The 24,890-nt window shown below is 45.5% G+C and overlaps 1 protein-coding gene and 1 long non-coding RNA gene across 3 annotated transcripts in view; one reads left to right on the top strand and one right to left on the bottom strand.

Annotated features, from left to right (window-relative positions):
- The window catches only part of LOC137328070 (doublecortin domain-containing protein 1-like), a 485,645-nt gene that overhangs the window by 44,820 nt on the left and 415,935 nt on the right, over window positions 1–24,890 (bottom strand). Inside the window, exons 29-33 of the mRNA XM_067994210.1 lie at window positions 24,187–24,357; window positions 19,982–20,167; window positions 17,177–17,380; window positions 10,301–10,508; window positions 6,838–7,002 (exon numbers count right to left, since the gene is read on the bottom strand). Coding sequence (XP_067850311.1) covers window positions 6,838–7,002; window positions 10,301–10,508; window positions 17,177–17,380; window positions 19,982–20,167; window positions 24,187–24,357 — 934 coding nt within the window. The remainder of the gene's footprint in view (window positions 1–6,837; window positions 7,003–10,300; window positions 10,509–17,176; window positions 17,381–19,981; window positions 20,168–24,186; window positions 24,358–24,890) is intronic.
- Window positions 1–24,890, top strand: part of LOC137328071 (uncharacterized) — a 36,859-nt gene that overhangs the window by 9,978 nt on the left and 1,991 nt on the right. The window contains exon 3 of one of the 2 annotated variants that reach the window (XR_010964606.1): window positions 24,189–24,336. The exons of the other annotated variant lie outside the window; for it this stretch is intronic. This is a non-coding gene — a long non-coding RNA (uncharacterized lncRNA). Of the gene's footprint in view, window positions 1–24,188; window positions 24,337–24,890 lie in introns of those variants that run through there. 2 annotated transcript variants of the gene reach the window in all.

Below are 24,890 nucleotides of genomic sequence, written 5' to 3'. Positions count from 1 at the left end.
GTATGTGTGAGTGTGATAGAGTATGCGAGTGTGTGTGTGAGAGTGTATGTGTGAGTGTGATAGAGTATGCGAGTGTGTGTGTGAGAGTGAATGTGTGAGTGTGATAGAGTATGCGAGTGTGTGTGTGAGAGTACAATCGAGTCTATGAGAAGATGAAGTATGAGAGAGACTGTGTGAGAGAGTGTGAGTGTGTGTGTTAGACAGAGAAAGGTTTCTTCTGCCAATTGCTAAAGGTTGTACCTTACACCACCACATTGTTAAGGTGTCTCTGCTGCTAATTATTAAGGAAAAGCTGCAGGTTACAGATAACCTCAGTGCTACATCATAGAGTAGAGTTCAGCCCATATAATGGAGCTTTCTTTGAACCTTGTGTTCTCAGCTACTGCAAATCTCCATAAGTGGCAAAGTGTTTGTAATAGAGCATCAAAAGGCCCCAATCAAAAAGATCCTTTCAGGAATGTACATCGGGGGTTTTATAAGTTACGGAAGTGCTTTGAACAGCTGGCATTGAGAATATGCAACATACCTTAACACTAAGCTGAAATAATTCACAAATCTAATGTGTGACAGCACCAACATGAGGTGTTGCTTCATGAAAATCCTCGGTGACAAAAGTCAATTAATAAATGAGTGTTGTGTGAGAGCCATGTAATCTGCAGCTCACCTTCTGATGCTTGCACACCAGTCCGTCCCCTTCTGAGGTGCCCCTGGATTTCAGGCTAACTGTGCACACTGCACTGAAACAGCAACCGCACACTCGTAACAAACTCCCCAACATCTTTTAAAAGACGAGCATAACGTGACGATGTCATTTAAGGTGTGAGTATGATATCGGACCAGCAGCCCAGACAAATGGCGATCTGTGAAGTTGAAGTCAACGGGAGCCATTTTTCGATGGCCGCCAGCCCGTCCGGTTTATGAGGCACCGGCTGTGGGAAACGGCAGGGAATCAGCGACTGCCCCTTGGACGCTTGAGGCTAGATGTGAGTGACCTGTAAACAGGCGTCCAGCACTCCTGCTCGATATAGGTGGGAAGCTGCTTGGATGTGCAGATCTGGGTCTTACGTTAGTTGTAAGAAAGAAAGGACTTGCATTTGCAGATGACACCAAGATTGGTGGCATTGTGGACAGTGAAGAAGGTTATCTAGGATTGCAACGGGATCTTGATCAATTGGGCCAGTGGGCCGATGAATGGCAGATAGAGTTTAATTTAGATAAATGTGAGGTGATGCACTTTGGTAGATCGAATCGGGCCAGGACCTACTCCGTTAATGGTAGGGTGTTGGGGAGAGTTATAGAACAAAGAGATCTAGGAGTACAGGTTCATAGCTCCTTGAAAGTGGAGTCACAGGTGGATAGGGTGGTGAAGAAGGCATTCGGCATGCTTGGTTTCATTGGTCAGAACATTGAATACAGGAGTTAGGATTTCTTGTTGAAGTTGTACAAGACATTAGTAAGGCCACACTTGGAATACTGTGTACAGTTCTGGTCACCCTATTATAGAAAGGATATTATTAAACTAGAAAGAGCGCAGAAAAGATTTACTAGGATGCTACCGGGACTTGATGGTTTGACTTATAGGGAGAGGTTGGATAGACTGAGACTTTTTTCCCTGGAGAGTAGGAGGTTTAGGGGTGATCTTATAGAGGTCTATAAAATAATGAGGGGCATAGATAAGGTAGATAGTCAAAATCTTTTCCCAAAGGTAGGGGAGTCTATAATGAGGGGGCATAGATTTAAGGTGAGAGGGGAGAGATACAAAAGGGTCCAGAGGGGCAATTTTTTCACTCAAAGGGTGGTGAGTGTCTGGAACAAGCTGCCAGAGGCAGTAGTAGAGGCGGGTACAATTTTGTCTTTTAAAAAGTATTTGGACAGTTACATGGGTAAGATGGGTATAGAGGGATATGGGCCAAGTGCAGGCAATTGGGACTAGCTTAGTGGTATAAACTGGGCAACATGGACATGTTGGGCCGAACGGCCTGTTTCCATGTTGTAAACTTCCATGATTCTATGATTCTATTTATATAGCACCTTTCATAACATCAGGACATCCCAGTACAGTCAATGAAGTACTTTTGAAGTGTAGTCACTGTTGTAATGTAAGAAATGCAGCAGCTAATTTGTGCACAGCAAGGTCCCACAAACAACAGTCTGATAATGACCAAATAATCTGTTTTTAGTGATTCTGGTTGAGGGATAAATATTGGCCAGGCCACCGGGGAGAACGTTCCTGCTCCTCTTCGGGATCTCTTACGTCCATCCGAGAGGACAGACGGGGCCTTGGTTGAACATCTCACCAGAAAGACGGCACCTCTGACAGCTACTCGAGCCTGGTCCGACATTCAATTAGATCATGTCATCTACCAGCCTTGGTTCCGTAACCCTTAATACCCTTACCCAACATAAATCTATCACTCTGTTTTGAAATTTTCAATTGACCATCAGCCTCAACAGCTTTTTGGGGGAGAGAGTTTCAGATTTCTACTACCCTTTGTGTGAAGAAGTGCTTCCTGACATCAGCCCTGAACAACTTAGCTTTAATTTTAAGGTTATGCCCCCTTGATCTGGACTCCCCCACCAGAGGAAATTGTTTTTCTCTCTATCCTATCAACTCTTTAATCATCTTAAACATGACTAGGGATGGGTAAAAAATTGCCAGTGCAGCTGGGCTAAATACCATATTTGGACCCTTACAAGTTCAATGTGGCAGGCCCCTTTAAAATTTGAACACCACTCAGTGATGGCTATCCCTTTAACAACTGGCAGCATACAGTCACACAGGGCCCTCTGAAGGTGTCTGGTGGTATTTCTGGTGTTCGGATATCAATGCTGCTGGCTGATTTGGATACAAAAGTAAGTTGATTAAATTGGTTTTATTCTGGGGAGGATTGAAACATGCGTTCAATTACATGGTGATCACATTGTATCATATCAATGGGATGAGACAGAGACTGTCCACAGTAAACTGGGCAAATCTGTTAATGGGTAAAACGACTGATGATCAGTGGGAAATGTTTAAAGAAACATTTAACGAGATACAGAACCGGTTTATACCCCTGAGGGGCAAGAACTCTACTTGCCAAAAAAAAAACAGCCATGGACAACTAAAGAGGTAAGGGACAGGATAAGACGTAAGGAAAGGGCATACAAAAAGGCAAAAAATTGCACAGATCCTGGCGAATGGGAAAGATACAAAGATCAACAAAGGGTCACAAAACAGATAGGAAGAGCTACAAAAAGAGAGTATGAAAAGAAACTTGCAAGGGATATCAAAACCAATACAAAGAACTTTTATAGTTACATTAGGAAAAAGAGGGTGATCAGGAGCAGTGTTGGCCCCTTAAAAACTGAAAATGGGGATATTGTCATTGACAATGGGGAAATGGCGGACATGTTGAATAATTACTTTGCGTCAGTATTTACAGTAGAAAAAGAGGATAGCATGCCGGAAATCCCAAGAAAACTAATATTGAATCGGGGACAGGGACTAGATAAAATTAACATAAGTAAAGCAACAGTAATGAAGAAAATAATAGCACTAAAGGGTGACAAATCCCCAGGACCAGATGGTTTTCATCCCAGGGTTTAAAGGAAGTAGGTGAGCACATTGCAGATGCCCTAACTATAATCTTCCAAAGTTCTCTAGATTCAGGAACTGTCCCTCTAGATTGGAAAATTGCACATGTCACTCCGCTTTTTAAGAAAGGAGAGAGAGGGAAACCGTGGAATTATAGACCAGTTAGCCTAACATCTGTTGTGGGGAAAATGCTGGAGTCTATAATTAAGGATATGGTGACTGAACACCTCGAGAATTTTCAGTTAATCAGAGAGAGCCAGCATGGATTTGTGAAAGGTAGGTCGTGCCTGACAAACCTGATTGAATTTTTTGAAGAGGTGACTAAAGTAGTGGACAGGGGAATGTCAATGGATGTTATTTATATGGACTTCCAGAAGGCATTTGATAAGGTCCCACATAAGAGACTGTTAGCTAAGATAGAAGCCCATGGAATCGAGGGAAAAGTACAGACTTGGATAGGAAGTTGGCTGAGCGAAAGGCGGCAGAGAGTAGGGATAATGGGTAGGTCCTCACATTGGCAGAATGTGACTAGTGGAGTCCCGCAGGGATCTGTCTTGGGGCCTCAATTATTCACAATATTTATTAACGACTTAGATGAAGACATAGAAAGTCTCATATCTAAGTTTGCCGATGACACAAAGATTGGTGGCATTGTAAGCAGTGTAGATGAAAACATAAAATTACAAAGCGATATTGATAGATTAGGTGAATGGGCAAAACTGTGGCAAATGGAATTCAATGTGGACAAATGTGAGGTCATCCACTTTGGATCAAAAAAGGATAGAACAGGGTACTTTCTAAATGGTAAAAAGTTAAAAACAGTGGATGTCCAAAGTGACTTTGGGGTTCAGGTACATAGATCATTGAAGTGTCATGAACAGGTGCAGAAAATAATCAATAAGGCTAATGGAATGCTGGCCTTTATATCTGGAGGACTAGAGTACAAGGGGGCAGAAGTTATGCTGCAGCTATACAAAAGCCTGGTTAGACCGCACCTGGAGTACTGTGAGCAGTTCTGGGCACCGCACCTTCGGAAGGACATATTGGCCTTGGAGGGAGTGCAGCGTAGGTTTACTAGAATGATACCCGGACTTCAAGGGTTAAGTTACGAGGAGAGATTACACAAATTGGGATTGTATTCTCTAGAGTTTCGAAGGTTAAGGGGTGATCTGATCGAAGTTTATAAGATATTAAGGGGAACAGATAGGGTGGATAGAGAGAAACTATTTCCGCTGGTTGGGGATTCTAGGAGTAGGGGGCACAGTTTAAAAATTAGGGCCAGAACTTTCAGGAGCGAGATTAGAAAACATTTCTACACACAAAGGGTGGTAGAAGTTTGGAACTATCTTCCACAAAAGGCAATTGATATTAGCTCAATTGCTAAATTTAAATCTGAGATAGATAGCTTTTTGGCAACCAAAGGTGTTAAGGGTTATTGGCCAATGGCGGGTATATGGAGTTAGATCACAGATCAGCCATGATCTTATCAAATGGCGGAGCAGGCACGAGGGGCTGAATGGCCTACTCTTGTTCCTGTGTTCCTATGTTCCTATATATGTGGCTATTTACGAGCTGTTAAGTTGGTGGGAGGGAGGATAATTGTTCAATGGCCAGTGATAATTATGTGGCCAGTCTCTGGCTTCTTGTGCATCTCCTACTCTTTCGCCCAACCATTGGCGGCCGTGGCTTCACCAGCTAGGCGCTCAGCTCTAGAATTCCCTCCCTAAACCTCTCCGTCTCTCTACCTCTCTCTTCCCCTTTAAGAGCCTCCTGAGAACCTACCTCTTTGACTAAGTGTCCAAATGTCCCCTTCTTTGGCTCGGTGTCAATTTTTGTCTGATTGCGCTCCTGTGAAGTGCCTTGCAATGTTTTCTTATGTTAAAGGCGATATATAAATGCAAGTTGTTGTTGAGAGGTAAAATAAAATAGAGAAAAGACTTTTGATCAATTTAGGAAAACACTCTGGAACTTCCTCTCTAAATCAAGAAGGCAATCAAGTGAGTTCCAGGAGCAACTGATATCAATAATTACAGCTGGTCTCCCACTCCTGCTCCTCCTGGCTCGACATGCTCCATCCACATTACTTACTTTTTTGGTTAGGCCTAGCAGGCGACCCCTAGGCCTGGTTTCCTTGAGTGCAGTACACGCTTGTGCCAGCTGCCTCAGGGCAAACCAATCTTGGAGAGGGGGCCAAAAACACGCATTTAAACCCCTTATTTGCATGTGCTGTTTCAGGCATGGTAATGGGATGTATATTTTTTGTCCGTACTCAATATGGCGAGCAATGCACTTCCGGCCGGAAATGAACGTGTGCTTCCTGCCCGCCATATTGGGGACTTAGTGGTTCGAGTGGCTCCTGAAAAACGGGCACAGCCTGGACCAATTTCTAGGCCAGAGTCTTCTGTGCCTAGTAGCACATAAAGCATGAAGCAACCCAATTCTTTCACTGCTGTCTGTCCAGAGTAAGATATTTGACTCCCTCGGAGTATCCTCTTGCCTCACATCCAGCAGATCCTGGTTCTCCACAGTCGATGTTTGCAAATCTGTAACAGACTCGTCTCTGGGTTGTCTCCGTATTTGTTTTGTGGATGGGTCGTTAACCTGACTCACAAACCCCCTACCAGGATGGACTGGCCTTTAGTCCTACCTTTCGTCTGGCTTGGGTAGTCTGACCAGGAGTTATACTTCTGCCAGCGCAGCTCTCAGGGTGGTAGGAGCAAGCAAGGTCTCTCACCACGTCACGGTGCAGTCCCGAGGGAAGGCTATGAATAAGTGTTCCTCATTGAAACGGGCTAATGCTCCAATTAAAATGGGGGAGAAAGGAATTTAATGTGAACTTTTTAAGCGATCAGACAGTAATATCGCAGAGGGTGATTCCCTCACATCCCTGGAGTCTGCTTATCACTGAGCTTCACTGTGACAAAAATAGATCCAAATTTCAAATGTGACTGGTTAAATATCAAACACATGATACAAAGCAGCATGCAAAATAATTACAAAAGGAAAGTACTGCTATGCTGGAAATCTGAAATAAAAACAGAAAATACTGGCAAGACTCAGTAGGTCAGGCAGCGTCTGTGGAGAGAGAAACAGAGTTAACGTTTCAGGTCGATGCTACCTGACCAGCTGAGTGTTTCCAGCATTTTCTATTCTTATAGCAAAATAATTAACTGCTTTATGAGTTTTTGTATGAAAACATTACACTGAGGATATACTGCACCCGGTTTAAAAGCTCAAAGTATCAAATATTAAGCTCTTACCACTCGAAGGCACGAATGGCTCTCCACAGGAGACCCAGACCTCGATGGGGTTCCTGAGAATGAGGCTTATGAGCTCTGCATCCACACTCTTCAAGTCCTCTGGGGTCACCTGGGGTAACCTCTGCTCCAAGTGGTCATTCCCGGAGGTTGGCAACTTAGCCCAGTCTAGGAGTAAAAACGTACACCTCAAGAATTAACCGAGTCCACATGAACGTGTACAATAAAAGATAATCCGAGCGATTTTCCTTCCCATTTGCGCTCAAAAGAGGGGCGGTAACGGACCCAAGATTAAACGGTGCTCATCCCGCCCACTTACCTCTGCTTTGAAGTCCTTTATGATTTTTGGCCAGAACTTCTGCCTGGAACAGGTGTCAGCCATGGCTCAGTGGGTAGCACTCTCACCTCTGCATCAAAAGGTCTTGGGTTCAAGTCTCACTCCAGGAACTTGTGCACATAATCCAGGCTCACACTCCAGTGCCAGTACTGAGGGAGTGCTGCACTGTCAGAGGTGCTGTCTGAGGTGGATGTAAACAATCCATGGCACTATTTCCAGACCCCCCAAAAGGCCCTGCAATTAATCGAGGTTTGCTGAAAGGAGGGGCGGGGCTGTGCACTTGGAGGTCACAGGCCTTCATCTGTGTGCTGCTCTCCAGCATCAATACATAAGAAATAGGAGCATGAGTAGGCCTTATGGTTTCTCAAGCCTGCTGCACCATTCAATAAGATCGTGGCTGATCTTCCACCTCAACTCCATGTTCCCACGCGATCCCTGATTCCCTTAGTGTCCAAAAATCTATCGATCTCAGCCTTGAAAATACTCAACAGCTGAGCATCCACAGCCCTCTGGGGTAGAGGATTCCAAAGATTCACAACCCTGTGAGTGAAGACATTTTTCCTCATCTCGGTCCAAAATGGCCGACCGACCCATTATCTTGAGATTATGACCTAGTTCTAGACTCTCCAGCCAGGGTAAACAGCCTCTCAACATCTACCGTCAAGCCCTTGAAAATTGCTTTAAGTCTATGGGCTTGATTTTCGCAGCTCCAAGCGGATGCGTTCGTGGCGGGGGGGCTCCGAAAATCGGGGATTCCCGGGGCTTACAAGCGCGCACAGCCCCCGCATGTGGGACTCCCACCGGCAATTAAAGCTGGCGGGATCCCACTTAAAGTAATTAACTAGGTACTTCAGGTCGTTTACAGACCTGATTAACATGATATTTTAGGAGGGGTGGGATTTTCAAGTCAACTGGGACTGTTTCCCGTACTGGGGGAAACACTCCCAGTTGAAATGGACGTGTTGCAACCACCAGCCTGTGGCAGCTGCAAAGGTCCATTTGACAGGTCGGGGGCGGGGGGGCGGGGGAGACGCTCACTCATTGCAGGAGGCCACTCTGTCACTTTGGACATAGTTTGGCCTCCACCACCCTCCTCCTAACAATAAAATTCACAAACTTGCACACTTACCCCGGTGTGCAAACACATTTACCTACCTTGCGGACCCCCCTCAAACGTACATCTCCCGGATGGGGGCCGCCGTGGCTGCAGTCATGACCTCCTCGGAGGGCGAACAGCATCACCAGCCTCGCCGGCCACGCCGTCCACCTCTGACACGTGGAGCTCCACAACACAGTGCTGTGACACATCCAACTGCACAGCAGGAGGGAGGGCAACCGCAGAGAGAGATGCGTCGCAGAGGGCACTACCCTCGCCACAGGGTCCACAGACCGAGGCTCAGCTTCCTGGACCTCTCTGAGCAGCAGTGCACATGGAGGCTCAGAGTCACTCGACATGTAGTCGTGGACATCTGCAGCCTCCTTCATGCCGAGCTGCTCCTGGCTGGCCCGAGCACCATCTTCTTACCTGTCGCTGTCAAAGACACCACTGCCCTCAACAACTTCTCCTCCGCATCCTTCCAGGGTGCCACCGGGGACATCGCCAACGTCTCTCAGTCGTCTGCACAAAAGAGCCCTGCAAATACACCTACACCCACTCTGCAGTCTGGCATTAGTTGTGGGTCTTCATATGATCCTCAGGAAAGGGCATTATTGCACAAACCAGACAAGATTCGCAAAGACGTGGCAGTAGTGGTGACAATATAATATGTAATGTGAGTTGATCAGAAATTAAATATAAGTAAAAACCATGACAAACCCTCAAACACCCTTGTGCATCCCCTTCATGCTCACGACATGTTTGCCTTACGCTTCCGACTACACATATGTGATGCATGCCCTGTGGCTGCAGCACAGGTAGTGGCAGGTTGAGTGAGGCTGACCGTGAAAGAGATGCATCAGAGGGTGAGTATGAGATAGAGCCATGAGATTGTATGAGGATTGGGTTGAGTGGTAGTGGTGGGATGAGTATTGGCGAGGTGAGTAAGTGCAGGTAAGATGAGGATGAGGTTTGAGTGGGTGTGAGGAGTGATGTGACAGAGTAGTGTTGGCAGTGCAGAAGGAGATGTGGGGTGGGGGCGGTGATGTGGCAGATAGAGTGTAGGGGAATTAGTAAGTGTACTCACTTTGGCTGACCGACTGAGGTCATTGAAGCGCCTCCTGCACTGTATGCAGGTGCGCGATATGTTGGTGGTGCTGGTGACCTCCTCTGCCACCTCGAGCCAGGCCTTCTTGTTGGCAGAGGCAAGCCACTTCCTCCCGCCTGCCGGGGAGAAGATCTCTGTCCTCCCCCTCATCCTCACCCCATCCAATAAGACCTGGAGTGAGGCATCATTAAACCTGGGAGCAGCCTTCCCCCTGGGCTGCATCCATGCTGTAATTTTGCCTATTTTCTGCAGCATCTGTCAATGGAGGACTGCCCCTTTAAATAGAGCTCCTCCAGCTGACAGACCTCACTGCGCAGTCCGCCCGCTGCACACCTTTCCAGCGTGAAACCCAGAAGCAAAGGTAAGTGGCTTCAATCAAGCTGCGATTGCGTGCGGAGCTCCCCGATTTCACTGGGTGCGTTACCCAAGCGCCCAGTCGACCCACCGCTGCCAACCCGCCGCCCTCCTAATATCGGGCCCTATAACTCTGATCTAGCTGCTGATACTGAAGTGTCAACCGTGGCTCAGTGGGTAGCACTCTCGCCTCTGTCAGAAAGTCATGGTTTCAAGTCCCACGCCAGAGACATGAGCACACAATCCAAGCTGACACTCCAGTGCCAGTACTGGTGCCATCTTTCAGATGAGACATTAAACCGAGGTCCTCTCTGCCCTCTGAGGTGGATGTGACAGATCCGATGGCACTATTTCAAGGAAGAGAAGGTGAGCTCTCCCTGGTGTCCTCGTCCCTCATCAAAGAGCAATTAAACAGATTTAACTAGTTAAACCATTTCCCAAATGAGTACCTGAGCAGCAGCTTCAAAGGGACGGGCAAAGTTAATGGTAAACATCAGTAACTATGCTTCAGACTACCCACAAACAAGGCCATGGGAGATAAGATTAAATGCGTATAAAAAGATTGATTTACCTTCTTTGATCTCCCCATTTAGCAACTCCTTAGGTCTTCCACCTTCATCCTGTTCATCTCGTTTTGCTCCTGACTTGTTTTCCTGTAAAGTCTCGTTGACCGCCCAGGCTGTTAGTTCACTTATAGTAAGGATGAGACTTCCATCGACCGTGTACAGTCTGCTCGCTGGCCTGGTGAGCTCTAGTCTTTGAGTGCACGTAGCAAGCAACTAGGCCAAGGCAACCAGAGAAGGTAAACTAAAATATGTTGCACTTAAATAAGAAAAAGACTATTATTGTCCGCACGCGAGCACACCATTTGTACAACATTCATCTCTCTGCTACTTAAGCGAAGCACTAACTTGTTTAAATTCAACAGGTTAACATTTCTGTTAAAATAATGGACAATGTGTAGAGAGGATTAACATTTAATCCTTGAAATTAGTGCTCGTGATATGACAAACACTAATGAACATATTAAGTGTTCATTATAACGCCAGCACTGTACTACCAATTGCCAGTTGCTCGCATAATGTGTTAGTTGTATCATAGAATCATAGAATCTTACAGCACAGAAGGAGGTCATTCGGCCCATTGTGCCTGTGCTGACTCTTCGAAAGAGCTATCCAATTAGTCCCACACCCCAGCTCGTTCCCCATATTCCCTCAAATGTTTCCTTTTAAAGTATTTATCCCATTTCCTTTTGAAAGGTACTATAGCATCTGCTTCCACCACCCTTTCAGGCAGTGCATTCATAGAAACATAGAAACATAGAAAATGTGAGCAAGAGTAGGCCATTCGGCCCTTCAGGCCTGCTCCACCATTCAAAATGATCATGGCTGATCGTTTAACTCAGTGACCTGTTCCCGCTTTTTCCCCATATCCCTTGATCCCTTTAGCATTAAGAAATATATCTATCTCCTTCTTGAATATATCTAATGACTTGGCCTCCACTGCCTTCTTTGGTAGAGAATTCCACAGATTCACCACCCTCTGAGTGAAGAAATTTTTCCTCATCTCGGTTCTAAATGGCATACCCCGTATCCTGAGACTGTGACCCCTGGTTCTGGACTCCCCAGCCATCGGGAACATCCTCCCTGCATCAATTCTGTTGAGTCCTGTTAGAATTTTATATGTTTCGATGAGATCATCTCTCATTCTTTTAAACTCTAGTGAATATAGGCCTAGTCGACCCAATCTCTCCTCATATGTCAGTCCTGCCATCCCAGGAATCAGTCTGGTGAACCTTTGTTGCTTTCCCTCCGTGGCAAGGACATCCTTCCTCAGATAAGGAGACCAAAACTGCACACAATACTCCAGATGTGGTCTCACCAAGGCCCTGTATAATTGCAGTAAGACATCCCTGTTCCTGTACTCAAATCCTCTTGCAATGAAGGCCAACATACCATTCGCCTTACTAACTGCTTGCTGCACCTGAATGCTCGCTTTCAGCGACTGGTGTACAAGGACACCCAGGTCTCGTTGCACCTCCCCTTTTCCCGATCTATGGCCATTCAGATAATAATCTGCTTTTCTGTTTTTACAACCAAAATGGATAACCTCACATTTATCCATGTTATACTGATTCTGCCATGTTCTTGCCCACTCACCCAACTTGTCTAAATCACATTGGAGCCTCTTTGCATCCTCCTCACAGCTCACATTCCACCCCAGCTTTGTGTTGTCTGCAAACTTGGAAATATTACATTTAGTTCCCTCATCCAAATCATTGATATATATTGTGAATAGCTGGGGCCCAAGCACTGATCCCTGCGGTACCCCACTAGTAACTGCCTGCCACCCGGAAAAAGACCCGTTTATTCCTACTCTCTGTTTCCTGTCTGTCAACCAATTCTCAATCCATGCCAGTATATTCCCCCCAATCGCATGTGCTTTAATTTTGCACACTAACCTCTTGTGTGGGACCTTATCAAAAGCCTTCTGAAAATCCAAATACACCATATCCACTGGTTCTCCCCTATCTATTTTACTAATTACCTCCTCAAAAAACTCCAGTAAATTTGTTAAGCATGATTTCCCTTTCATAAACCCATGCTGACTTTGTCCAATCCCGTTAATGCCTTCCAAGTGTTCTGTTATCACATCTTTTATAATAGACTCCAGCATTTTCCCCACTTCTGATGTTAGGCTAACTGGTCTGTAATTCCCTGTTTTTTCTCTCCCTCCTTTTTTAAATAGTGGGGTTAATTTGCCACCCTCCAATCTGTAGGAACTGTTCCAGAGTCTATAGAATTTTGGAAGATGATCACCAATGCATCCATTATTTCCAGGGCCACTTCCTTTAGTACTCTGGGATGTAGATTATCAGGCCCTGGGGATTTGTCAACCTTTAGCCCCATTAATTTCCCTAGCACTATTTTTTTTAAGAATACTGATTTCCTTCAGTTCCTCCCTCTCACTAGACCCTTGGTTCCCTAACATTTCCGGGAGGTTATTTGGGTCCTTTTTTGTGAAGATAGAACCAAAGTATGTGTTTAATTGTTCTGCCATTTCTTTGTTCCCCATTATAATTTCCCCCATTCTGACCGTAAGGGATCTATATTTGTCTTCACTAATCTTTTTGTCTTGACATATTTATAGAAGCTGTTACAGTCAGTTTTTATGTTCCCTGCTAGTTTACTCTCATACTCTATTTTTCCCCTCTTAATCAATCTCTTTGTTCTCCTTTGCTGAATTCTGAACTGCTCCCAATCCTCAGGCTTGTCGCTTTTTCTGGCAATTTTATTTGTCTCCTCCTTGGATCTAATACTATCCCTAATTTCTTTTGTAAGCCACGGTTGAGCCACCTTTCCTGTTTTATTTTTGCACCAGACAGGAATGAATAATTGTTGTAATTCCTGGACACATTCTTTAAATATTAGCCATTGCCTATCCACCGTCATCCCTTTTAGTAAAGTTCCCCAATCTATCATAGTCAACTCGCACCTCATACTTTCGTAATTTCCTTTATTTAGATTCAGGACCCTAGTTTCGGATTCAACTACTTCACTCTCCATCTTAATGAGGAATTCTATCATGTTATGGTCACTCTTCCCTAAGGGATCCTGCATAACAAGATTGTTAATTAATCCTTTCTCATTGCACAATACCCAGTCTAGGATCACCTGTTCTCTAGTTGGTTTCTCAACGTATTGGTCTAGAAAATCATCACGCACACACTCCAGGAATTCCTCCCCCACAGTATTATTGCTAATTTGGTTTGACCAATCTATATGTACATTAAAGTCAACCATGATTATAGTTGTCCCCTTCTTGCATGCGTCTCTAATTTCCTGTTTAATGCCCTCCCCTACATCTCCACTACTGTTTGGGGGCCTATGGACAACCCCCACCAACATTTTCTTCCCCTTGGTGTTTCTGAGCTCCAACCATACAGATTCCACATTGTGATTTTCCGAGCCAATATCCTTCCTCAATATTGCATCGATTTCCTCCTTTACTAACAACGCTACCCCACCTCCTTTCCCTTTTTGCTTGTCCTTCCTAAATATTGAATACCCCTGGATGTTCAGTTCCCATCCTTGGTCATCCTGCAACCATGTCTCCGTAATCGCAACTATATCATAACCGTTAATATCTATCTGTGCTGTTAATTCATCTACCTTTTTGCGAATGCTCCGCGCATTAAGACACAATGCCTTCAGGACTTGTCTTTTTAAGATTGCTCATCATCTTCATTTTATTTTGCACTATGGCCCTATTTGTTTTTCGCCCTTGTTTTCTCTGCCTTTCACTTTTGCTTCTTCCCTTTCTGTCTTTTGTTTCTGTCCTTGTTTCCCCCTCCTCTGTCTCCCTGCTCAGGTTCCCATCCCACTGCCATTCTAGTTTAAACCTTTCCCAACAGCACTAGCAAACACCCCCGCGAGGACATTGATCCCAGTCCTGCTCGGGTGTAACCCGTCCCGCTTGTACAGGTCCCACCTTTCCCAGAACCGGTCCCAATGTCCCAGGAATCTAAATCCCTCCCTCCTACACCATCCCTGCAGCCACGCATTCATCCTGTCTATTCTCCTGTTCCTATACTCACTAGCACGTGGCACTGATAGTAATCCTGAGGTCACTACCTTTGAGGTCATGCTTTTTAATTTATCTCCTAACTCCTTAAATTCTCCTTGCAGGACCTCATCCCTTTTTTTACTTATGTCGTTTGTACCAATATGGACCACGACTACTGGCTGTTCACCCTCCCCCTCCAGAATGCCCTGCAGCCACTCCGTGACATCATTGACCCTAGCACCAGGGAGGCAACATACCATCCTGGAGTCACGTTTGCAGCCGCAGAAACGCCTATCTGTTCCCCTTACAATTGAATCCCCTATCACTACAGCCCTGCCACTCTTCTTCCTCCCCTCCTGTGCAGCAGAGCCAACCATGGTGCCACGAACTTGGCTCTTGCTGCTTTCCCCTGATAAGCCATCTCCCCCAACAGTATCCAAAGCGGTATATCTGCTTGAGAGGGAGATGGCCCCAGGGGACTCCTGCTCTACCTGCCTAGTCCTTTCACACTGCCTGGTGGTCACCCATTTCCTTTCTGCCTGCGTAATCTTTACCTGCGGTGTGACCACCTCACTGAACGTGCTATCCACGATAGTCTCAGCATCGCGGATGCTCCACAGTGAATCCACCCGCAGCTCCAGCTCCGAAATGCGGTTAGCCAGTAGCTGCAGCTGGACACACATCCTGCACACATGGTCGCCAGGGACACTGGTAGTGTCCATGACTTCCCACATAGTGCAGGAGGAGCATATCACGGGTGTGAGCTCTGCTGCCATGAATTGCCTTAGATTTACACTGCGTTCACCTCTCGGACTCTTTTCCCGCTCTCTAGACTCTCCTTTTACACTGCGCTCACCTCTCGGACTCTCCGTTTACACTGCGCTCACCTCTCGGACTCTCCGTTTACACTGCGCTCACCTCTCGGACTCTCCGTTTACACTGCGCTCACCTCTCGGACTTTCCTTTTACACTGCGCTCACCTATCGGACTCTCCTCCTGCTCTTGGTCTCTCCTTTTACACTGCGCTAACCTCTCGGACTCTCCTCCTGCTCTCGGACTTTCCTTTTACACTGCGCTCACCTCTCGGACTTTCCTTTTACACTGCGCTAACCTCTCGGACTCTCCTCCCGCTCTTGGTCTCTCCTTTTACACTGCGCTAACCTCTCGGACTCTCCTCCCGCTCTCAGACTCTCCTTTTACATTGCGCTAACCTCTCGGACTCTCCTCCTGCTCTCGGACTCTCCTTTTACATTGCGCTAACCTCTCGGACTCTCCTCCTGCTCTCGGACTCTCCTTTTACATTGCGCTCACCTCTCGGACTCTCCTCCTGCTCTCGGACTCTCCTTTTACATTGCGCTAACCTCTCGGACTCTCCTCCTGCTCTCGGACTCTCCTTTTACATTGCGCTCACCTCTCGGACTCTCCTCCTGCTCTCGGACTCTCCTTTTACATTGCGCTAACCTCTCGGACTCTCCTCCTGCTCTCGGACTCTCCTTTTACATTGTGCTAACCTCTCGGAATCTCCTCCTGCTCTCGGACTCTCCTTTTACATTGCGCTCACCTCTCGGACTCTCCTCCTGCTCTCGGACTCTCCTTTTACACTGCGCTCACCTCTCGGACTCTCCTCCCGCTCTTGGTCTCTCCTTTTACACTGCGCTAACCTCTCGGACTCTCCTCCTGCTCTCGGACTCTCCTTTTACACTGCGCTAACCTCTCGGACTCTCCTCCTGCTCTCGGACTCTCCTTTTACATTGCGCTAACCTCTCGGACTCTCCTCCTGCTCTCGGACTCTCCTTTTACATTGTGCTAACCTCTCGGACTCTCCTCCCGCTCTTGGTCTCTCCTTTTACACTGCGCTAACCTCTCGGACTCTCCTCCTGCTCTCGGACTCTCCTTTTACACTGCGCTCACCTCTCGGACTCTCCTCCCGCTCTTGGTCTCTCCTTTTACACTGCGCTAACCTCTCGGACTCTCCTCCTGCTCTCGGACTCTCCTTTTACATTGCGCTAACCTCTCGGACTCTCCTTCCGCTCTTGGTCTCTCCTTTTACACTGCGCTCACCTCTCGGGCTCCCGATCATAACAACTCGCTGTGTAAATAATTTATCCTAATTTCTCCTCTGATTCTTTTGCCAATTACCTTAAATCTGTGTCCTCTGGTTACCGACCATTCTGCCAGTGGAAACAATTTCTCTTGTTTACTCTATCAAAACCCCTCACAATTTTGAACACTTCTTTTAAAATCTCTGCTCTAAGCAGAACAATCCCAACCTCCCTAGACTCTCCACATAACTGCATTTCACTGCATTTTGCTTTGTCAACATTAAGACTAAACATTAGTTAACTTTCCCAGTTATCAAAGTGCTCAACAAGTTCAATGTGAGGCTGGCTCATTTCAAATATCAGGTAAATAAGAACTCGTGAAATGCTTCTTTTTAATGTCCAGTCTCAGTGCTGAGCTTTACTAAGATGTAAAGTTGTAGCTGTGTGCAGGAAACTAAAATATACACAAGGCTCAGCTCCAAGCGACATGTGGATACTTTGGGAACTATATGCTGCTAATCTGAGTGAGAGAGTGTTTAGCGGCTAAAACTGCTACAGTCGTGGAATTAGGCTTCGGCCCAGCATTAAATGCACATCAAGGAATCAGTGGCCCGAATGGTTTTCCAGGGGTTTCCGCTGAAGTTACAGCAGACAAGCGGGCGAACCCCCTCCCACCTCATGGAAATTCACCCCCCAAATATTTCTGGCGTAGACGCTTCATCAGAACTGAAAATGGTTGACCCGCCTTCTCTCTTCAGAGGCTGACGAACCTGCTGTCTATTTCCAGCGTTTTCTCTTTTATATCTGAACATGTTATTTACTTATCATGGCTTTATTACCGAGGAAAAGGTTGTCCCAATGATTAATTGACCATCTTTATATCCTGCCCCGTTTCGGTAGGCCAAGATTTTAACCGTCGGTTGGACTTTGGCAGCTGAGATCTCCCATGAGCTGGTCTGCACTGAGGTCTCCATCCGCAAAGTAAACAATTTCTCTTCCCAGTGCATCAAAGTATTTTCAGCTTCAGAGGTAGAAAGGTCAACCTGCAACCAAGAGAATTAAAATCTGCCAGCTCTTTGCAAATTCCACATGCAACATTTTACATATAAGACAGGACTGGTCACCACTTAACCTGAACCTCCACGATCTCTGCACTCATCCAATTCTGGCTTCTTGCGCATCCCCGATTTCCTTCGCTCCACCGTTGGTGGCCGTGCCTTCAGCTGCTTCGGCCCAAAGCTCTGGAATTCCTTCCTTAAACCTCTCTGCCTTTCCACCTCTCTCTCCTCCTTTAAGATGCTCCTTAAAACCTATCTCTTTGACCAAGCTTTTGGTCACCTGTCCTAATATCTCCTTATGTGGCTCGGTGTTAAATTTTGACTGATAACATTCCTGTGAAGCGCCTTGGGACGTTTTACTACGTTGAAGGCACCATATAAATGCAAGCTGTTGTTAAGTGCGTACGGGCGTAGCACGGGAAAGCCATTCAGCCCGTTGAGCTCATCCCTTCCAACGGATCAGGTGCAGTTAATTCCCTCACAGACTCTCCATTTATTTATTCTCTCAATGGGGTTGAATTTTCATGGGGATTCCCCTATTATGTTTACATTGTTTTTCCGGGGTTTTCCGCGGCTCTCCCATTGAAGTTACTGTGATGAGTGGGAAAACCCCGGTGGAAATTCACCCCCAAATAATTCCAGGTAATAATTCAAGAGATGACTCCGCAAAATTTCTGCCTGAGATCCCTATCGCTGTACAAAAGTGGGGCAAGGGAGGAGAAATCCTTCCCTCCTTATAGCCATAGTGAACATCATGATTTATGAGCAACTCATTTCTGGTTTTGCTACATAAAGCAAAGTAAGAGGTAGAAGTCAAGAGTCAGGAATGCTGGTCCATGAACAGATGAAACCTCAGGGTACTAATCTAACGTTAAACTGAGAAAGACCCCATGGGTTCCTTTACATCCAACTGAACAGGTAGACAGGACTTTGAGTTTAACATCTCATTTTCAGCACCCGAAACAATGCAGCAGTTTCTCATTGCTGCCCTTAAGTGTTGGCTGCATATATTGACACCACAATTCCCAGCCAGAATGGAGATGATTGGGTAATTCCCTGTCAATCACGCCTGGAGACCGCACTGCTATAAGTGACTGGGATTGATTTTACGCAAATAAATTGTATTATGTAACTATCCTCCACTCACCGCATTTTGCTCGACAAATAATCTTGCTTTTATCGGGAGACTTTGCTGTAGTTTCAGTCATGAGTTCTGTTTGCTATAGTTAGAATCATGGATTCATAGAATCATAGAAAATTTATAGCATAGAAGGAAGCCATTCGGCCCATCATGTCCGCACCAACTGAAAATGAGCCACCCAGCCTAATCCCATTTTCCACACTTGATCTGTAGCCCTGTAGGTTACGGCACTTCAGGTGCACATCCAAGTACTTTTTAAATGAGTTGAGGGTTTCTGCCTCTACCACCCTTTCAGGCAGCGAATTCCAGACCCCCACCACCCTCTGGGTGAAAACATTTTCCTCAGCTCCCCTCTAATCCTTCTACCAATCACTTTAAATCTATGCCCCCTGGTTATTGACCTCTCTGCTAAGGGAAATAGGTCCTTCCTATCCACTCTATCTAGGCCCCTCATAATTTTGTACACCTCAATTAAATCTCCTCTCAGCCTCCTCTGTTTCAAAGAGAACAATCCCAGTCTGTCCAACCTTTCCTCATAGCTAAAATTCTCCAGTACTGACAACATCCTTGTAAATCTCCTCTGAACCCTCTCTAGTGCAATTACGTCCTTCCTGTAATGTGGTGACCACAACTGTACACAATGCTCAAGTTGTGGCCTAATCAGTGTTTTGTATAATTCCAGCATAACCTCCCTGCTCTTATATTCTATGCCTCGGCTAATAAAGGAAAGTATTCTATATGCCTTCTTATCTACCTGTCCTGCTACCTTCAGGGATCTGTAGACATGCACTCCAAGGTCCCTCATTTCCTCTACACCTCTCAGTATCCTCACATTTATTGTGTTCTCCCTTGCCTTCTTTGCTCTCCCCAAATGCATTACCTCACACTTCTCTAGATTGAATTCCATTTGCCACTTTTCTGCCCACCTGACCAGTCCATTGATATCTTCCTGCAGTCTACAGCTTTCCTCCTCACTATCAACCACACGGCCAATTTTTATATCATCTGCAAACTTTGTAATCATATCCCCTACATTTAAGTCCAAATCATTAATATATATCACAAAAAGCAAGGGACCTAGGACCGAGCCCTGTAGAACCCCACTGGAAACAGCCTTCCAGTCACAAAAACACCCGCAGAGCATTACCCTTTGCTTCCTGCCGCTGAGCCAATTTTGGATCCAACTTGCCACTCTCTCTTGGATCCCATGGACTAGTTCATAGAGACTCTTTTTAAATAGATTCTGCTGAGTGAACGAACTGTTTGCTGTAGTCCACTGTTTAAACAGACTCTGTTTGCTGAGTGAATAGACTCTGTTTGCTGTAAAATAGACCGTTTGCTGTGAGTCCTGTCATAAGTCCCACCCCGCCTCCAACTCATTGGCTGACACAGTGGTGTCAATAGACACTTCGTTAAGTATTAGACTAGATTGAAGCACAGCTCACCTTTGCAACACCAATGCACTTAAAAGGCCCGGTTTCTTCCATTTGGCTCCGTTTGCAACCTGTGGCACAGATGAATGAGTTACCTGGGTGGAGTTTTGTCATAACGTTCCGCCCCCTCAGTGCCCTGGCACATGCCAAACAAACCATGGTCCTCTGCTTCGTGCTGGCATGAGTAAAATAATAACCCTAATACAGAAATTGAAGAGAATAAAAAAGGAGATTCATAGATGAGTATTTAAGTAGATCCAACTGGATCATTGAATGAGAAAAGCTGTACAAATTATGTGTTTGTAATAACAACAATGTATATTTCTATAGCACCTTTAACGTAGAAAACATCCCACGATGCTTCACAGAGGAGAACTGGGCACGGAACAACAGTAGGAAAAGAATTAGGGGAGATGAGTGAAGATTGAACAGGTTTTGAGGAGACTTGTGACATGAGAGAGAGAAGTAGCAAGGCAGAGGGAACATAGGAACAGGAGTAGGCCATTCAGCCCCTCGTGCCTGCTCCGTCATTTGATAAGATCATGGCTGATCTGTGATCTAACTCCATATACCTGTCTTTGGCCCATATCCCTTAAGGAGTTTAGGGAGTGAGTTCCAGACTTCACAGCTGAGACGGCTACAATGAATCCTTCATGATTTTTTTTATATATGCATTCACTGTTTGAAACACTGTAACTTCATTAGTATGTCAGGTATTATTTTATCAAAGCCACATGCATTTCTTTGTAATGGCTGCTCTTTACATTTCTTTCTCAAGAATACAATAATATTTCTTCTTCACCTCCATCTCTTTGAGAGGAATTGAAATGTTATTTGATGTTCATGAGGTTAAATACAAAAGTTTGAAAAGTTGGCATGGTCCATTGTGGAAAGTTGGAGCTGGCATGGAGATGAAGTCCCAAACTAATCTTCAGGGTCCTGCACTAAATATAGGTTTAAGACATAAATCAAAAGCAAAATACTGTGGATGCTGGAAATCTGAAATAAAAACAGAAAATGCTGGAAAAGCTCAGAAAATGAGGCAGCATTTGTGGAGAAAGAAACAGAGTTTACGTTTCAGATTGAAGACCTTTTGTTAAAACTGGAAGATGTTTAAGAGTTAAAGTTTTTAAGCAAGTACAGAGCCAGGGGAAAGTGGCGGGGGGGGGGGGGGGGGACGGGAAGATGTGGAAGGCCAATATTACTATATTTACATTAGCTTCCAGAGAAAGGGTTGTAATTTGTTCCAAAGTGCTGTAAACTTTTATTGGAGCACTTAGTAAATACGGTTTGTACCATTTAATAGTCCTGGACCAGAGCTTTGGGAGTGAAGATCATAAACGGACGGGTACATATCTGCAGACGTTTATAGAGAGCTGTCCTCAATGCTTGCCTCAGGCTATTTCAGCTCATATTCCAGTGCTACTATACCTTGCACTACTATATGCCTCAATAAGATCATTCTATTGCCGGTGACAACACCCGTTGACGTTGTGGCATTGATCAAGCAGCAGTGCTTCACCTGTTCTGGGAGTGACTCTCAAGTTGCAGTATTAATAATTCTGGGGAGAATTCTATACATCACTGCGCTCAGTGCATTATGGTTGGGAATTTCCTCAGAGCTGCCGTCACTTCACAGGAAGTGTAGTGGAAACTCCATTCCAGTGAGGTTTCAGTGATGGAGCAGGAGCAGCTCTGAGGAAATTCCTGACTTATGACTGTAGTCAGGCTGCCAGTGGCAACAACGATTGTCCTTTAAAGTTTTATTGAAGGGCTGAATGTGGCAATGGTGGTAGTCATGTACATGGAGTAGCAAATCCTGGCTAATAGGTATGTGAAGGTCAGTGAATCAAATAACAGGTCATTCTAACAGGAAACCTTCAACTGTTCTGCCATTCAAGGACTCCTAATGTGATAGAATGGCCACCCTGCTCCCACTAAGTCCCTTTGACCATGCATGATGGCATTGACCAAATCTAACCATTAACTTCATAGCTGGTGGTGCTTAATTAGTTGGCTTCTTGCACCAATAAAGATGTGTTTTAAGTGTTATATTGATCTTTGGGGGAGGGAGGAGAGTTTGAAGGATGACAGACTTTAGTTATGTGGAGAGACTAGAGAAGCTGGGATTGTTCTCCTTAGAGCAGGGAAGGTTAAGGGGAGATTTAATAGACATGCTCAAAATTACGAGGGGTTTGGTTGAGTAAAAGAGGAGAAACTGTTTCCACTGGCAGGAGGGTCGGTAACCAGAGGACACAGATTTAAGGTAATTGGCAAAAGAATCAGAGGGGAGATGAGGAGAATTTTTTTTACGCAGCGAGTTGTTCTGATCTGGAATGCACTGCCTGAAAGGGTGGTGGAAGCAAATTCAACAGTAACCTTCAAAAGGGAGTAGGATATATACTTGAAAAGGAAAATTTTGCAGGGCTATGGGGAAAGAGCAGGGGAGTGGAACTAATTGGATTGCTGTTTCAAAGAGCCGGCACAGGCACAATGGGCTAAATGGCCTCCTTCTGTGCAGTATGATTTTATGATTTAGTGAAAAGTAAGGCCTTCGATAAAGTCCCCCACAGGAGACTGGTCAAGAAGGTACGAGCCCATGGAATCCAGGGTGCCTTGGCACTTTGGATACAAAACTGGCTTAGTGGCAGAAGGCAGAGGGTGATGGTCGAAGGTTGTTTTTGTGACTGGAAGCCTGTGGCCAGTGGGGTACCACAGGGATCGGTGCTGGGTCCCTTGCTGTTTGTGGTCTACATTAATGACTTGGATATGAATGTAAAAGGTATGATCAGTAAGTTCGCTGATGATACAAAAATTGGTAGGGTGGTAAATAGCGAGGAGGATAGCCTCAGTCTGCAGGACGATATAGATGGGTTGGTCAGATGGGCGGAACAGTGGCAAATGGAATTTAACCCGGAAAAGTGCGAGGTGATGCACTTTGGAGGGACTAACAAGGCAAGGGAATACACAATGAATGGGAGGACCCTAGGCAAGACAGAGGGTCAGAGGGATCTTGGTGTGCAAGTTCACAGATCCCTGAAGGCGGCGGAACAGGTCGATAAGGTGGTAAAGAAGGCATATGGGATACTTGCCTTTATTAGCCGAGGCATAGAATATAAGAGCAAGGAGGTTATGATGGAGCTGTATAAAACACTGGTTAGGCCACAGCTGGAGTACTGTGTGCAGTTCTGGTCGCCACACTACAGGAAGGATGTGATCGCTTTGGAGAGGGTGCAGAGGAGATTCACCAGGATGTTACCAGGGCTGGAGCGCTTCAGCTATGAAGAGAGACTGGGAAGATTGGGTTTGTTTCCCTTGGAGCAGAGGAGGCTGAGGGGGGACATGATTGAGGTGTACAAAATTATGAGGGGCACAGATAGGATGGATACTAAGGAGCTTTTTCCCTTCGTTGAGGGTTCTATAACAAGGGGACATAGATTCAAGGTAAAAGGCGGGAGGTTTAGAGGGGATTTGAGAAAGAACTTTTTCACCCAGAGGGTGGTTGGAGTCTGGAACTCACTGCCTGAAAGGGTTGTGGAGGCAGGAACCCTCACAACATTCAAGAAGCATTTGGATGAGCACTTGAAATGCCATAGCATACAAGGCTACGGACCAAATGCTGGAATATGGGATTAGAGTAGACAGGGCTGATGGCCGGCGCGGACACGATGGGTCGAAGGGCCTCTCTCCGTGCTGTATAACTCTATGACTCTATGACTCTATGTTTTCTCTAATGGTCTTGTGGGAAGGGAGGTATATGGTGAGCTAGACTTTCCACTCATTTGCAGTCAATGGGCATAATCTCTAGCTCAAGTGTCCTTTTAACTGACTTATATTCACAGGTACTAGGATATTGGAGCAGTTACATCTGCCCCACTGGGAATGAATATTGAACGAATCCCCCAACCAGGCTTGAGAATTCTGGTTTCCTTGGAGTTCAGCTTCTGACTTGTTTCCTGATGTTACAGAAATGGAGTAATAATGATGACAAATCTAAAATTCCATCCTCGGTCCTGGCTGGTGTGTGAATCTCTTCAGACTGCAAAGCACCTTAGACATATTCCATATACGACTTGTAAACATTGAACCACATGCTTCCCTATGAGGGATTGAATGGAGACAACCATAGCTCTTACACTGATCCAAGTTGGTTAAAAGGTTCAATACAATTTATTTAACAAAGGTATAATAGAAACAGGGACTCCTGTTTCACTTACAGGTTGGTCTCGTTCCTCTGTGCTGCAGATGCTGAAGGTACACACAGAGGCCTGATTGGCTGCTGTAATTTCATTGTCCAATACTGAGGTGTAAAAAGCACTCAGTACTTTCATCTCTGGCACCCAGCACCACTTCTGATTGGCGACTCCATAACTGTATCCTTTGTACTTCTGTGGTGGGATATTAAAAATATTACATTGAGGAAACCTAAATGCTGATAGAGGGAGATCTTTGTAGCTGCCATTACAAAGTAGAAGGTCTTAAGATGCAATGAGTTTCTGTCAGCTGTGGCTCAGTGGATAGCACTCTCTCCTCGGAGTCAGAAGGCTGTGGGTTTATGTCGCTTCTAGAGACTTGAGCACAAAATCCAGGTTGACACTTCAGTGCTAGCCAGTTCTTCCTGGCCTTAACTAACAAAATTAAAACAGATTATCTGGTCATTTGTTACATTGCTGTATGTGGGACCTTGCTATGTACAAATTGGCTGCTGTGATTCCTACATTACAACAGTGACTACATTTCAAAAAGTACTTCATTGGCTGTAAAGCGCTTTGGGATGTCTTGAGGTCGTGATCACCCTCACTGTGAAAGAAAGAAAGAATTGCATTTATATAGCGCCTTTCACAACAAACAGCAATGAGATAAATGACCATTAATCACTGGGACAACCTGAGAACAGATGGGTCCTTGAGCACATCCTCAA

This window comes from Heptranchias perlo, chromosome 12, assembly GCF_035084215.1.
Source record: "Heptranchias perlo isolate sHepPer1 chromosome 12, sHepPer1.hap1, whole genome shotgun sequence".
Lineage (NCBI taxonomy): Eukaryota > Metazoa > Chordata > Chondrichthyes > Hexanchiformes > Hexanchidae > Heptranchias > Heptranchias perlo.
This window is presented reverse-complemented; position numbering and strand designations above follow the sequence as displayed.